The sequence below is a fragment of the Gymnoscopelus microlampas genome (assembly GCF_963454915.1).
Source record: "Gymnoscopelus microlampas genome assembly, chromosome: 14".
NCBI lineage: Eukaryota > Metazoa > Chordata > Actinopteri > Myctophiformes > Myctophidae > Gymnoscopelus > Gymnoscopelus microlampas.
In genome coordinates this window covers 42123736-42137206 of record NC_139951.1, presented here as the reverse complement: position 1 = coordinate 42137206, position 13471 = coordinate 42123736, and the positions used below count along the sequence as shown (strand labels likewise).

The following is a 13471-nucleotide window of genomic DNA, read 5'->3' as shown; positions in this document are numbered from 1 at the left end:
AGACGATATATATACACAGATTACACACACACACACACACACACACACACACAGATTCATCATCAATACAGCAATGGAAACACCACAGCACAGTTTCTGATACAAACATGCCCTGCATGTGAGAACATGTGGGGGTGGTGGGGAGGGGGCCTGTGGGACAAAACAGGATGAAGCAGAGGAGGAGGACCCAGATGAGTTGTCATTCAACGAGAGAGAGACACTATACTCTGTCTGTGTGTGTGTGTGTGTGTGTGTGTGTGTGTGTGTGTGTGTGTGTGTGTGTGTGTGTGTGTGTGTGTGTGTGTGTGTGTGTGTGTGTGTGTGTGTGTGTGTGTGTGTGTTCCCCTCAGCCTGATGAGGCATGTTGCGTTGCTGCTTTCCACTACCCAGCAGGTCAGGCCTCAGTCCCATAGAGCAGTGGTTTTCAATGCTCCTCATTGGCAGGTGAGTCGGTAGGATACAACAGCAGTGACAACACTCAAATGTGTGTGGGGAGGAAACATAGACGGATTAAAGTGAAAATGGGCCATGTGCACAAAAGCGCAATGGACCCCCATTGTTGGAGTTATTGGGGTAAAATAACTAACATAACACTAATATTGTATTGATAATATAACTGATATAAACACATTCATGTAAGAAATATATACAGTATATATATCCTCATATTTAAATTAATATATTCGAGGGCTTGGAGCACATTTGTGTGACATGACATCATGTGACATTTTTGGCAAAACTGACTCGTATATCATTTTCATTTTCTCTTATGTTCAGCCGTACTCATTCATAATCGAAATGTATGTTATGCTTGTAACTTGTATATTTCCAGTCCCACAGAAGGTGCACATTCTGTTGTGACTGAAATCTCTCTTAATATGTTTTTGTTTATCTGCACAGGAAGAAGCTGGTATGGGGGAGTGGCCTGCCGCCTGTTTAAGCCTAGCTGTGTAGTTGGTTGTCTGGTGCCTGAGGATCTGATTGAGGGGTGCCTGGTGATTAGAACACGGGGAGCATCTTGGGTGGATTGCTTGTACTGTGGTTGGTTGATTAGAAGTGGAAGGGTGGAGTCTGCAGAGTATATAAGGGGAACAGATCAGAATGAGTGCGTGTAGGCTGTCAAGGGAAGAGGTTGACACTTTTGCCTCTCCATTTAAAGGGGAATTTTTCCCCACGGATTTCAATCTCATCTAGTGAGACTTCCGGTGGGGCACATTCAAGACAATCCCGTTGCATAGTGTTCTGTCACTATGAACACGTCAGATCTAAAAAAATGTATATCAAAATATGCGATCTAGCGCAAGCCCCATAGGCGCGCGTTTTTAGCTGTGGCGGACCCGGGATGGAGTTATGAAAATGTTCTACTGTACCCTTCATCCTAGGATATCATAACGTCATAGAAAAGGTAAGAAAACTGTGGGGCAAAATTCCCCTTTAAGTTGTTTGATTCTTGGGTCGCGAGTAAATATCCCCTTTCTACCTACTGTACATTTTAAAAAACAAAAATTTCCAATGGAAAAAATCAAATAAAACAAATGCGTTGTGAGCTTGATCGGCTATCTTCACTATTAAATCGGGCTTTTGTACATATGGGTCTCAGGGAGACACTAAATGTATATTTTGGTCTCAGTTGAAAAAGTTTAGGGACCACTTATACATACATATACAGTATATTATATTACCTGTCTGTTTGAGTCATTAATTCAGCTTTTGCAGGAAATAGAATCTCCCAGAGCAGTACTTGTGCATACATGATTATTATTTTTTAAGGATTCTGCACCACGCTCCTCCTCCCCTGCCTAAACTGTGCCTCCCACCCCCCCTCTCCCTTCCCTTCCCGTCTGGAGACGGTGGGAGAGACGTGATATGATGCGTGGCCTCAATCACGTCAGCAAAGCTCTGCGGAGCAGAGACAAGCAGCCAAGAACCGGGGTGTCAGAGGTGCAGCATAAATTAACCCATTAAAACCGGGTAAGCATCTCTGTGTCATTTTAAGATTTCTTTGGCTATTAAAAAATAGCAGATATACAAGCTGAGTGCCGTGCTATGAGCTTTTAGATCTGCTATTTTCTTTTTCAATCATGATTTGTTTTGCAAATCTTTGAATGTATATATTTTGTTTTAAAGCGAACATTTGTAACTCAAATCTTTGCTTCTTGGGGGGTCCCTGGATCAACATATTTTGAGATGGGGGGTCCGCGCCAAATACATATCATTTTGGGGGTCCTTGACGTGGAGAAGTTTGAGAACCACTGATATATAGCAACATAAGAATAGCCAAAGAAATCTAAAATGACACAGATGCGTTCCCGGTCTTAACGTACCCGGTCTTAATGGCTTAACTTGTTTTGTGTCTCTGTCTCTCTCTCTGCCTCTCAAACATACACACACACACGTTTGTATTACTATACTTGAGAGGACCTCATTATTTTAGGACTTTTATGATTGTGCCATTTTTAACTAAAGCCAAAAATAGCCGATCTACATGCTCACAACGTGGCATGTACAGTATATAAAGTATAATTCAGGCATAACTTTCAACAACCCTAACCCCTAAATCTGGTCTCTGATCTTTTCCTAATTGTAAGTCCCATAATTCTTGTTAGGACCAGGAAAATGGTTCTCACAATGTCCATTTGTCAGATTCTATTACAGTATACTTGTGGGGACGTTTGGCCCTCACAAGCATAGTAATACAAAGTACACACACACATTTTTATCACACTTGTGCACACAGCTGCTAAACAGCTGTCTGGTCCATGAGAGAGAGAAGTAGTTATCCTGTCGCCTACGTCTGTGATATGAATCTCACACACACACACACACACACACACACACACACACACACACACACACACACACACACACACACACACACACACACACACACACACACACACACACACACACACACACACTGCAGTCTGGCTCCTTCAAACACACTCTGTGTGGGTTTGGGGGGGGTTGCTATTCACTGATAAAACAACCACAGAACTGTGTGTTCTCTCCTTCAGAGGTTTCGGGAGATTAAAGACACTATAACCAAAGGAAAATTGGCTCTTTACAGTTCATTGCAAGGCAATGCACCCCCCACCCCACCCCCCCATACCGCTTTCATTGTCCTCAAAGCAATAATCCATAAACTGCCTCTGTGTTTCTAAAGTGTGATTCACTCCGCCAGCATCACATTTTCCGTAATGCCTTGTCAGAATGAAATTCACTGCTTGCAAACTCTCTCGGCATGCAGCAACGAAAGTGAGGAACAATACTTGTTCATTCTGAGTGTGAGAGAGGACGTCTGGACAATGACAATCTTTGTAAAGAGAAGAGAGGCCATCTTAGATTCATATAGAGGCCCTCAGAATCAATCACACCCCATCCTTGAAATAGACCCCCCCCCCCCACACACACACACACACACACACACACACACACACACACACACACACACACACACACACACACACACACACACACACACACACACACACACACACACACACACACACACACACACACACACACACACACACACACACACACACACACACACACACACACACACACACAGAGAGAGAGAGAGCGTTATACATGAACATTAACAAGCACATAAGACTATTCTAAGCTAGGGTGCACACACATATGAGCAATATAGTCAACCACTTAACCCATTAATACCTGAGGCTGATTCTAAAAAAATCTTCTAAATCCCAACAGTTTTCTGAAAGAAAGTGGTGCTCAAACCAAGGACCCCCAAAATTATATGGATTTGGCCGCCGACCCCCATCTCAAAATATTTTGTTCCAGGGACCCCCAGAAGCAAAGATTTGAGTTAAAATGTTAGCTTCAAAATGTATATATATTCAAAGATTTGCACACATTTTCACGATTGTTTTAATAGCCCAAGTATAAAGTAATGGTTAAAGTGGTTAAAATGATTGTGAAGCTATATTAACTACTTTTTAACTAAAATGACACAGATGCCTTTTCATGGGTTAAAGTGTTTTTTTTTTTTAAAGGTTCAAGTACTACATTCTGATATTAATCATTGCTACAGAGCCTTAGTTCGGTCACAGGGGTCTCTCCAGCTCTTTAGTAAACAGAATATAGTACATTTTCAGGTAGGTGACACATTTTAAGCCAGTCAGGAGAGAGCTCTGAAAATGCATTTTCTGTTTAATGAAGAGCTGGAGAGACATTGGAGACTCCTTATATGGACAGGACACTCCATAGTAACGAGCACTATCAGAACATAGACCCATTTTGCAATTATTTGAATAATTGCAAATCACCTACCCTACCTTTAAGTAGAGTAGAAGTATCAAAAGAATGGAAATACTCAAGTAAAGTAAAAGTAGCTCAACATCATACTCAAGTATGTACTTAGGTAGTTACAACAGGCATGCCTAGGCCATGCCTTCTTAAAGCCACTCCCCCACACAAGCACATTCTGTCATCTCCCACAGTGACATCTCCAGGCTGGCTTTGTCCCTGTCACCAGCAGCTGACCCACCTGAGTGTGTGTGTGTGTGTGTCAGTGTGGGGAGATTTTAAAAAAATATATCCAATCGTGCGAGGCGTTGAGAGTAGGGTTGGGATCCTTTTTTAGGATTTGAACAATTCTGGTTCCTTAACAACTCCGATAACAAGTCGGATTCCTTAACAGTTCCCTTTAACGATTCCTATATTTAAAAGAAAAAAACATCTATAGAATTTTGGCCTTTATAATCTTTTTTTTTGCTAAACACAAATTCAATCATACATGATGTATTGCATACATATTATTGTAGTGGTTCTCAAAGTGAGGTCAAGGACCATCTGGGTTACCTACTTGAGGGGGTTCCAAATGGACCCTTACAGGTCTTTAACTGAGTTTAAATGAGTGTACACATGGGTCCCATTTGTACATTCTCACAGTTGTGGTGGTCCTTGAAATAAAAGTTTAAGCCACCGGTATTGTAATTGTATAGCAGACGTGAAGTCCATATACCGGCTCCGACAGTGTGAAAAAACAGTTCCGGAAACAGTTCCAAATGTGATGGAACCGATTCCTCTATGTTGGATCCGGCTCCCAACCTTAATTGTGAGCTTGTAGATCATCAAGGTTCGCCGCGCGACACCGCAGTACAACAAAGTATATAAATCAGGCTTAAATAATGTTCTTTGGGAAGCCATTTTATTTCTCACAACCGTTTTATTCACGTACCTTTAATGCTTTTGGATGGAATGACATTCGAGAATATCAAAAGGAAACACCTGCGGGCAAATTCCCTCAGTACCTCCGTGAAGCAAAAAAACAACAAATGCCATTGCATCATCCACATATATATTTGTTAAAAATCTGCCAGCCTATATTAGATAATATGCAAAACATTATAGACTACAGTGTACAGCCCGGGTAACAGATACTCTATAACGTGCACATAATGTAACATACAAACATAGGGCCAACATATTTACAGTTAATACAATAAAAATGTAGTGTCTCTTAACCATTTCATTATGTTCCCTTTTTTTTTTTATACATATTAACATGTATCATTCTTTTATAGGGGAAGCTGAGCACAGACAATATTCCTCCAACATCCTAGATCAGGGGTCTTCAACGTATTTCAGGCCAAGGACCCTTAACGCAGAGAGATTCATTTTGTATAAATATTGTATAACATTGTGTTGCTTTTTCATAGATTTCATAGATTAGACAGACTTGTTTGACAGCACTATCATCAGTGTCGTGTAAATATTTTTTTGTTTGTTTGTTTACACATTATCTTTTCTATTCATGTTAATGGGTATTTAACCACTTAAACCACTTAAACCCTCAATATATACAGTAAACTTGATCTTTGGCCCAGTACTTGCTCTGCAGTTTTTTCCCTTCAACAACCTTTTCGTCGAAAATAGCAGATCTACAAGCTCACAGCACGTCACAGCGTGACACACTGTGAGCTTGTAGACGTGCCATTTTTGGCGAATGTTCCTCCCAGAAGAGGGATGCGAGAGTTCAAGTAGTTGATTGATAAAAAAGTTCCTATCACACAAAGACTTGGCGGCCCCCTGAGGAACCCCTAGATGTCCCGGACCCCCTGTTGAAGACCCATTGGCTAGAAACCCCCCACACACACACCATGCCACTTGTTGTTGTTTGGAAGCGCCCTAAAACTCTACTTCACCATAAATAAAGAATTACAAAAATAGACCTCACTTCAAAAACAGAGCCATAGCAAGGAAAGCGCTTACAGCCATTGTGGAATGATACAGTACAAAACCAAAAACCAAAAACAAACACAACATGTCAACCTGTTTGAACGACAGATGAGATAAATAAGAAGGGAAGAGAGATGGAGGAAAACGGACAGAAAAGGGGGTACAGTTGGTTACCGGGACAGCATAGTAAAATGGGAATTCAAAGAGGACAGGCGTGGTGGTGTTCTAAAGCAGTGGTTCTCAACCTTTTCAGGCTGTGACCCCCAAAAATAATCATATTTCAACTGGGGACCCCCCAAAATAATCGTATTTCAACTGGGGAACCCCCCAAAATAATCATATTTGAACCGGGGACCCCCCCACCCCCCACTCTGACAAGCACTTGGAATTGTAGGAGTTGAGGCATTTTGACTTGGTTCCACAGATAATATTGTGAAAATAGCCGATCTACAAGCTCACAGAGGTGTTGTGAGCTTGTAGATCGGCTATTTTCACGACGTTTGCCTCTTTCTTATAATATTTGACAATTTGGCCAATGTTTGACCAGTTTTACAGTATAGTTTGTTGATGACCTTTGATGCAGTAATGGTCTTTTTTCTTTCTTTTTGAGGTATTAAAAAGGTCTTAAAGGTCTTAAAAGTCACTTTTCATCTGAGAACCACTGTTCTAAAGGGTGATGTATACTTAGTTGCGTGCCGGTGTCGCTGCGCGCCGAAAAACAGCCCGATCTAACCAATCAAGCTCGATCTGCCATTTCCGGCCGAGCGACACACGGAAACCAAGCGTAAATCAGGCGTAATGAAGGACAGCAGTTAAAGTGGAATGTCTGAGGTTTTCCGACGAGGTTTAACCGATGGAAAGACTGGGGAATGGCCGGGGTGGTTCTCCTCTCCGGCAAAGGGAGGGAGGGCGGGTGGGGCGGGGCGCCGCCCCGGCATGCCACGGCTTCCCCTTGAAGAGCCGACCGACCGACCGCCCCGGTGTTGTCCCGGGACAGACGAGGAGGTCGTGTTTGTAGATTAGCGAACTCTGCTGATGTGGTGGGGGGGCGTCACGGGCGTCGGAGGGGGGGTTAAAAACTCTCTTCAAGTCCATGTAGTATTAGTAGTGTGCATACATTCACAGGTAGTATATCCCATTTCACTGAAGGTGTGTGCGGTGTTTGTGTGTGTGTTGTGTGTGTGTTGTGTGTGTTACTACTGCTCCCCATGAGCAGTAGAAGACTGGAGGCGGGGCTACTTTTTCTTTGCGTTGACACTCTTGCATACCCAGTTCATTCCCTCCTGAAAAGGGAAAGAAAATAAAGTGGCGTTGAAAAGCAGAGCACACAAGGACTATCGAGAACTACAACTAGGCCTAAATATCAATATTCGATATCGTGATATGAGACTAGATATTGTCTGGGGTTTGGGACGTCGCAAATAAATCAGCTCAGTGGCCTGGTTGTTAAGCCATTCTATCCGGGAATACATACTGTGTCATTTTAGATTTTTAGCTACTGTATAACCATTATTTTATACTTTGGGCTATTAAAAAATAGCAGATATACAAGCTTGTAGATCTGCTATTTTTGAAACTCAAATCTTTGCTTCTGGAGGTCCCTGGAACAAAAATATTTGATAAATGTTCGCTTTTAAAAATATATATTCAAAGATTTGCACAGATTTTGACGATTTAAAAAAAAAACAGCATAGCTATGAGCTTGTATATCTGCTATTTTTGAATAGCCAAAGACATCTAAAATGACACGGGAATGCGTTACTTCCCGGATTTAATGGGTTAAGAGTGTCCACCCTGAGATTGGGAGGTTCAATTCCCGGACCGGCTCATAACCAAAGACTACAACAATGGGACCCAATGGCTCCCTGCTTGGCACTCAGCATCAAAAGGTCCGTACGACATACTAGCGTTGTGTCCAGGATCTGGTACAGTAAAACGTAGATGATCATCTGGTGTGTGTTAGAAGCCTTGTTCTTTGTTGTTGTGTTTCGTTTGTCCGAGACCAAGGAGGACCACAAATCTCTTACTTTATTGTTTTTTTGACGTTCTTTTGAGACACATTACTATGTCATGTGTTTTCTTTTAAACCTAACGTCAAATAAATCAAATTAAATCAAAAAGGTGTGTGTGTATGTATAGACCAGTGGCTCTCAAACTTTTTCATGATATTTACTTTTGTAGCAGTGATTCTCAAACATTGCAAGGACCCCCATTTTGATATGCATTATTAGGCTACGGACCCCCATTTGAAACTATTTTGATCTCTCTGGACCCCAATCTACACTGCGTTACACCTAAACAATCAATCATTTCCCTTCAAGCAAGGACCCCCTGGCCTGGGGGTCCTTGAAGTATAGACGCTTCTTTACCTGAATGCCCTCACCAGTGAGGGCGGAGCAGGACTGGATCTGCCAGACGCGGTCCCGGATGGTGTGCAGGTTGAGACCCTCGGCGATCTCGGAGGCCGGGGCCGCCGTCAGCAGGTCCTGCTTGTTGGCGAAGATCAGCACTGGAACCCCACTCAGCTTCTCCTCGTCCAGCAGCTCAGCAAGCTCCTGGAACACACACACACACAGGTTTGTGTTACTATACATGTGAGTAGAGATGTACCGATACCATTTATTTCCTTCCCGATAGCGAACTTGCGTATCGGTCGATACCGAGTACTGATTCGATAGCAGTGTGTAATTTTCAAAAGATCTAAGACAGTGGTTCTCAAAGTGGGGACTATCTGGGTTCCTTGAGGGGATTCCAAAGGGACCCTTACAGGTCTGTAACCCTAAGAGCGTACAAATGGAACCATAACCATTGATCTAAGAATAAATAAAAATTCCATGAATAATTATTATTATAAAAGTGCAGCTACAAGTTAGTTAGTAAAATATGTAAATAGCACAGTAAGAGTATAAAACAGTCGTGCAACATCAACTGAAGCATTCAAAATATGATTGTAAATTAGATACCATCATGTGATAAATTATGTGGTATGGGAATGGCATACTCGCCGATACTGATACCAGCATTTTAAGCAGTATCGGCAGCTTTTCCGTTACTGGTATCGGTAGTATCGGAACAACTCTACTGGTGAGGACCTCAACATTTTAGGATGCCAATTTTATGAATGCACATTCTCACAATTACTTGCCATTTTTAACCGTAAGCCTAAAGGCAAAAATAGGCTACAACACGTCGCAGCTTGTGAGCTTATAGATCACGACGCACTTTGAGCTTGTAGCTCAGCAATTTTTTGCAGAATGTTCATTGAATGTTCACCTATTGTAACATGCACAGAATAGGGACACTAGGGGTTAAATAACACAAAAAGCATATTCACATTATTTTCCTGTACATGAATGTATGATAAAAGTACAAAAAGGATGTGATAATTAATTACCTGCCCTGTTTCCTCAAACCTTTTCCTGTCCGCGCTGTCGATGACATAAATCTGAAACACAAGGCATGTCATAATTTAAATTGTGTAATTCTTAACATTTTGTGGTCAAACAAAACTAATGCGCAAAAAAGAACCCCAAAAATGTAACACGTAACCAACATAGATCTTCATGGTTTAACTTGTATCAATCTAAAAACAAAAACGTGACAAGATGGAACACGAGGAAAGAGAAGTGCTAGGGCAGTGGTTCTCAAAGAGAGGTCTGGGGACCCCCAGTGGTCCTTGAGGGGGTTCCAGGGGATCCCGAGCAACATTAGTTAATATAGCATCACAATCGGTTTATCCACTTTATCCCTATTTTATACAATCTTGTAGATTGGCTATTTGCACTTGTTTTGTTCCCCACCATTGTACAATGAACAGGGTCGTGGTTAACCAGACTAATCGAATTAGTAGATTATAAAACTCCTGTTTAACTACATGCACAAGATTACGTCGGTTATTGGTTCTAAATTTGGGTTTTGATATTATTTTCGGTTAATTGCCCACCCACCAGCACATCCGTGTTCTCAAAGTAGTTCCTCCAGTAGGGCCTGATCTTCCTCTGTCCTCCGATGTCCCACACGTTCAGCTTGAACCCTTGAGACTGGACGCTCTTTATGTTGAAGCCCTGCAAACATGCAGACGGACAGAACAGTTAGGTATCAGTCAGTACAAGCTCCTTTCTTTTCTTCAGAAAGGTAGGCGATATAACTACAAATTGTCATCATTCCGAAGATCCGAACAAACATGAACAACAGACATAGATACATACAATACACACACAGATACTGATACAGTTTAATGTCGTACACGGATAGCTTGCTCACCCTCTCCTTCCTTGACTTGAAATATTTTCAGAAGCAGTCCTCTACAACAGTGTTTTTTTTTCAACCCTTTTCATATCAAGGTCCATTATTTATTCGACATTTGAGCCACGGAACCACCATTTGATGAGATTTAGCCTCTCAGACTCAAGACTTAGAATATTTTGTTATCGTTGGATAAGATTTTGTCCACAAGTCCATGCTGTATTGATGTTGGTACCATAGGAGAGATGACAGGCAAACGTTGATCAAAATAACAATTATTTAATTAAGTAATGCACATGTTTAACAATAATTTAACACCATTTGGCTACCAACTCTCCATCATTTAGCTGGGGACCACCTGGAACCTCCTCCAGGACCACTGGTGGTCCCCGGGCCACTGCTCCACAACACCGTACCTGTGTGGGGGTGATGTGGCTGATGTCTTCGGACGCTAGCTGTTTGAGCAGGGTGGTCTTCCCTCCATTGTCCAGGCCCAGCAGTAGAATCCTCACCTCCTGGTCCGGGGTGCTCTTCAGTTTGCGCAGTATCGACAGCAGGCCCTGCAACGCAACACACAGCGAGGACGAGGAGAGTGGTGAGCACAGCACACACACACACACTCCAAACACCCCATGTGATGATAGCCGCCGGTGGCAAACAGGGAGGGCATTGTAGCAAGCCAGCCACCATTTAGAATGGCATCCCACCCGTCCGTCCATACATCCATACATCCCACTAGCTCTCATCTCATGTAGCTACAGCAGTGATTCTCGACCCGTTTTAATTTCAAGGACCACCAGTTTGATATACATTATTACAACATGATTCTTATTTAGATTGTTTGCTCTCCCTGCCCCCATGCCCCCCTCCCTCTTATTTTCTTTTCTTGTTTCTGAAAAATAACAAAAACAATGGAGCTTGCACACCGACACCGTGTCAAATCCACTGCAAAAAATCCTCAGTATTAATGTAAGTGTGAGGGTGTTCAAATGGAACCAAATACACCCTCAGAGTTGCAGCCCCTTTTTTGATTGGTTGAATACTTTATTACCAGTTTGCAAACAGTACAGTGGTACGATTATACAATGATGCTAAAAGGATAACACAAAAAAGCCCCCCCCAAAAGGGCTTGTTTCATGTAATAAAGGTGGTCCCCTCGGACCCTTGGTGGTCCCTTGACTTGGAGGACGCACAGCCTCTCTCTCTATATCAGGAGTCTTCAACGTTTTCAGGCCAAAGACCCCCTAGCTGAGAGAGAGATGAAGCAGGGACCGCCTCTATATTGTATAAAATTGAGTTTCAGATAAACTTTTGCTGCTTTTTTCCCTCTACACCTATAACTCTTTGCCAAAAACAGCCGATCTACAAGCTCACAACGCCTCTGTGAGCTTGTAGATGCTGCTGTTTTTGGCTAAAGTTCTCCTCAGAATAGGGATGCTAGGGTTCAAGTGATTAATGTAAAACATAAAAATCATATCACACAAAGATTTGGTGGCCCCCCTGTAGTAACTCTGAGGACCCCCTAGGGGTCACGGACCCCCTGTTGAAGACCCCTGCTCTATATTGATGGATTGAATACTTTATTTGCAACAAATACAGTTTGCAACAACAACAAAAAAGCACAGAGGTACAGTTCTATACAAAAGGAAGCTAAAAGGATTAAACCCAAGAAAGCACTGTGGCTTGTTTCCATTGGGGTCCTCCTGTCTGTGTATTCAATTCATCGTCTGATGAGAACTAGCCTCGCTCTGGCTCATTTCTAACGTGAAGAACTAGCTAATAATAACAACATACAGCAGCAGCAGCTAAACATAGCTCGCTGCTAACGTGCTAGGCTAATCTCCCGTGGTAACTGGACCAGGCAACAGGCTCTTTGCTGTGTGTAGCCTTTAACGGATCTTTGATTTCTTTTCACACACAAAGCAAAAAGCCTCGGATTTAAATTGTTAAATTGTTAGGGTTGTCTACAAGAGGGTCAAACGGTGCATAAACATCACTAGGTTTACAGTTTAATGTGTTAAATGTGAGGCTAATTATGTCATTTTTTCTTTAGATGGAAACAACTCACCATCTTGTTGCTTTATCTCTGTCTCCCCAAGACGCCGCCGACGGTAACCAGGGGGGATGACGCACTACGCACGCACAGACGTCACACGCGCATGCGCAGCACGTCGCACGAGCGGGCACACGGGCAGCAGAGATAGGTGTTACACCGGGATTGGTGACTTACTGAATGTTGTTCCCGATTATGTTGACAAAACTACAAAGTCACAGTATTGGATAGGTAACCAAATGTGGTTGGTTTCTTGTATTCCAGTATTGGGGTGCAGTCAGAAAGCTGGGGTCACCTAGATTTTTGCACTTGTTTCAAGTTATTTCAGAATCAGCTTTATCAACTTTATTGTCACATCACACGGTTACAAGTGGAAAAGAGTAGGTGAAATTATTTTTCACAGACATTTAAACATATTTTTTTTATTTTTTCTATTTTCTTTCTTTAAAACATGTGTTCCATCCCCAGAATTAACCCAAAAATAATGCAATACATTTTTTTTTTGTATTAACTTTACTTGAATATGTCGTTATGTGATGTTAAACTTCAGCGCTTTAAAAATACAACCATAGCAGTTTAATGTCTTGTTGTTGTTTGATTAAAAAAAAAAGAACAGATCTACAAGCTGTAGGTGCCGTCACTATTTGACTGGTTATTAACTTGTAGATTTGTTCTTTTTGGCAAGCGACACCGTCCTACGAAGGAGTATATCAGGCGGGTGCTGCCCTGGCCTCTGATTGGACAACAGCAGAGCTGCCCTGGCTTGTGATTGGACAGCAGCTCCTCCCCTTACTACGCTTGTATTTTCAGACCGGGATCAAGTCGCTTTGCAGGTTGCTGGTCCGGTCTGGGGACTAGACCGGATACGAAAGCTTGTTTAGTATTATGTGTGCGTGCAAATGACCGGATACAGTAGGAGGGCTGTAAGTCCGGATCATATCAGTTGATTCGTAATAGAAACCAGGC

General features: G+C 42.3%; 1 protein-coding gene across 1 annotated transcript; it reads right to left on the bottom strand.

Annotated features, from left to right (window-relative positions):
• Positions 1-5176: 5176 nt before the first annotated feature.
• On the bottom strand, positions 5177-12573 carry arl3b (ADP ribosylation factor like GTPase 3b). The gene is made up of 6 exons (XM_084078765.1): positions 12521-12573; positions 10869-11012; positions 10155-10271; positions 9602-9652; positions 8577-8762; positions 5177-7490 (listed from the first exon to the last, which is right to left on the bottom strand). The coding sequence occupies exons 1-6, from the start codon at positions 12521-12523 to the stop codon at positions 7443-7445; spliced, it is 549 nt and encodes a 182-aa protein (XP_083934891.1). The 5' UTR covers positions 12524-12573; the 3' UTR covers positions 5177-7442.
• Positions 12574-13471: the final 898 nt, after the last annotated feature.